The sequence below is a fragment of the Nicotiana sylvestris genome, chromosome 6 (genome assembly GCF_000393655.2).
Source record: "Nicotiana sylvestris chromosome 6, ASM39365v2, whole genome shotgun sequence".
NCBI classification, from domain to species: Eukaryota; Viridiplantae; Streptophyta; class Magnoliopsida; order Solanales; family Solanaceae; genus Nicotiana; species Nicotiana sylvestris.
In genome coordinates, this window is record NC_091062.1 from 158,497,306 (window position 1) to 158,500,602 (window position 3,297).

Consider the following 3,297-nt stretch of genomic DNA (forward strand, 5'->3'; position numbering starts at 1 on the left):
TCAGGATACTCTCATTCCTATCTGAAACAACACACATTGAAGTTCTTTCACCATATGCTTGCTTGAATTGTTCAAAAAATCACTTCCACGATGCGTCGTTTTTCGAATCAACCACAGCATATGCCAAAGGCAATATTGTACCTACATTATTAGTCAAAAAATAATTAACTGGCAGCTTTGAAAATGCATATGAAATACAAATACATATAAACTACAATATATCTACAAAGTATCTATAATGTATCTATCATTTATAAACTGCCTACAAAATAACTACAAAATAACTACAATTTTACTTACTGCATCCATTGTGCTTGTTGTCAGCATAATCCCCTTGTAGGCTGACTTTAAGAATGTCCCATCAACTACTACTACTAGTCTACAATATTTCCAATCACTTATTGATGTACAAAGAGCAACAAATGCATATAAGAAGCATTCATCTGCTGTCTTCTTCAATTTAACAACTGAGTCAGGATACGTCTTCTCAAGAATATAAAAATATTTTGGTAATTTGCTGTAGGAGTCAGCCAGATGACCTCTCAAAAACTGTAAAGCCTTTTCCTTTGCTCTCCATGCTTGCATGTAGCTTAGGTTCACTCCATGTTGGGACAACATGTCAGTTTGTATGTCATTTGGTGTGTAAATTGTCTTATGGTCACAATACTTTGGAATGGTCATGCTACGAACTACAATTGCAGTACGTTTACGTTGTATGAATGTATCATCCATTAAGGTGCATGTGTGTTGTCGGTTGAAACTCCTGACCTTAAACATTGTAGAATCATTAATTGATGTTGCCTTGAAGTGCCAATTACAATTTCTCCAACGCATATAAGCCAGTAGCTACAAAAAAATACATTTATAATACAAGTTATCAATGTAGATGTAACAAAAGGACTGTTTTAACATAAAGTAACACACTATACAATATAACTACGTTTCATCTACAATGTTTGAAAAACACATATCACAAGGAAAATATTGTTTATAATGATCTTTTCACCATTAATATATTCAAACCTTTTGTGGCTAGATCTTTTAACCCTGAATTGGTACTTGTGCATGACAGAATAGTGTTTCATTGCAGTTGCAATTGTTTGCTTGTCTTGATACACTTGTCTTTCTTCGATAACACTTTGTGTACCTTCAGTTATTATTTCACTTTGATATTCCTCTATGACGGGAGAGGCTGACATATCAAGTAACTTTATTGTCTCAGACGAACCTGCATGAAAATAAAGATAAACAATGTCATTACAATTTTTTAGAATCTTTGTAGATAAATTGTAGATGAGAGAAAATTTTGTGGTCAACCTTTTTTCCCACATAGATTGCAGTTTAATTGTAGCATAAATATAGTAATTATATAGATACCCTTACAAATAATACTGTTTTATATATACTTAAACTGATTTGTAGTATATTTGTAGAATTTTTGTAGATGAAGAGAAAAATTTTTTAGTCAACATTTTAGAAACATAGATTGTAGTTTAATTGTAGTATAAATATAGTAATTTTGTAGATAATCATGAAAATAATATTGCTTTATACATCCTAAAATTGATGTGTAATTTATTTGTAGATAAATGTAGGAATTTTATAAATATTACCGTAAAATCAGACTTTCATAGAATTTGAAACATAACAAACATGCACTTGTGTTCTCATTGGTAATAGTCAATTCCATATTGAAATCTCGTACACTTATACATAACAGATACGATCCTAAATTTTTATTCTCCTTTTTTGTCTCCATATACACACGAACCCCCATATCGTTCTTAATCTCCATTGGAGGACAATTCTCATTCACAATGTATTTGATTTCTATAGTTTTTTCCGAAGTATCAATCATTAATTGCTCTGCAATTGTAGAAATCAACATACTGTAACTTGCATCCTCATCGAGCACAATGCCATCAACTTGAAAATCTCTAAATCTGCCATAGCTATCCCAATTCCCATTTAATTGTAGCATGATTGGGATTTTGGACATAATTGCGTGTCGTTGCTAAGGTATTGTTCAATATTTTGTCGTTATTTATTTATTTTTTGGATTAAGAAAAAAAGACGAAGAATAGAGTATCGGCAGAATTGATTTCTACAGTTTGACTTGAATTTGTTGAATATTTTGTCGCTTTTTTAATCAGTGGATTGAGGAAAAAAGTTGACGAATTGAGCTTTTGCAGAACTGATTTCTACAATTTGATTCGAATTTGTTGACGATTTTATCTTTTTTGATTTGTGGTTTAAGGAAAAATATCGAAGAATAGAGTTTTTGGAGAAAAGAGTCTATGTAATTTGATTTTAAATTGAAGATAAAGGATTTCTGTTTCAAATTTGATCTGAAGGTCGCTAAATCAATTAGAATATTCTGTTCCTGATTTGTAGCGCGCCTAATTAGGAAGATTCAGCTACTAATAATTAGTATTTAATGAATGGTATAATAATTGTAGAAAAAGAGTGAACATGACGGCTAAATTAGAAACTACGCACATATTTGGTAATAAAGTTTCATATATGGTATAGGAAGGAAAAAATCTCTTAAAAAATGCTCATTTCATGCCACTGCTGTTACACATTTGGCCCATTCATGCCATTATTGACTAACGACTCAATTTTTATTTGGCCCATCCATGCCACTGCCGTTAGTCAATAATGGCATGGATGGGCCATTTCTGTAACGACAGTGGCATGGAAATAGCAAATTTTTAACGAATAGCAAATTTCTGAAAGTTGAAAGGCATTTTTAGGTCTTTTTCGATAAAAAAACAGTTATCCATTCATATTATCCACTAAAAAATGGGTTGGATAATGAACATTTTAAAAACGAATCAAATATGAATAAAAATTCCATTATCTACTTAGAAAATAGATAACTAATTGATAACTAATGAGTTTAGTTTTTACATTTGTAAATACTTAAATTGGGAGGTCGAACTTGGGAGACTAGAAATTCTCCCAAAAGAATCATATTCAAAAAGCCCATATTATCCGCCGGTTAACCTATTTTCTATCCGTATTAAATATGGGTTGAGTCAGATAATTCATCCATTTTATGTTACCTATTTCGACCCGCCTATATCCGACCCGACCCGACCTGTCCGCTTACCACCTCTAATCTATCTATAATTAAAACAGAAGACAAAAGCACCTCATGAAGCCAAATGGCAGAACAATAGAATGACACATGACATAATTAGTTATTGGTTATTCTTTTTAATTTAAATATATATCTAAAAAATGAAAATAATTAAATCAACTACCATATATATGTATATATATATATATATA

The 3,297-nt window shown here is 31.1% G+C and overlaps 1 protein-coding gene across 1 annotated transcript; it reads right to left on the reverse strand.

Moving 5' to 3' along the window:
- Positions 1 to 1,999, reverse strand: LOC138871538 (uncharacterized). The gene is made up of 4 exons (XM_070149420.1): positions 1,654 to 1,999; positions 1,047 to 1,228; positions 301 to 846; positions 1 to 141 (listed from the first exon to the last, which is right to left on the reverse strand). Exons 1-4 carry the CDS (start codon positions 1,997 to 1,999, stop codon positions 1 to 3), a joined length of 1,215 nt encoding a protein of 404 aa, XP_070005521.1.
- Positions 2,000 to 3,297: the final 1,298 nt, after the last annotated feature.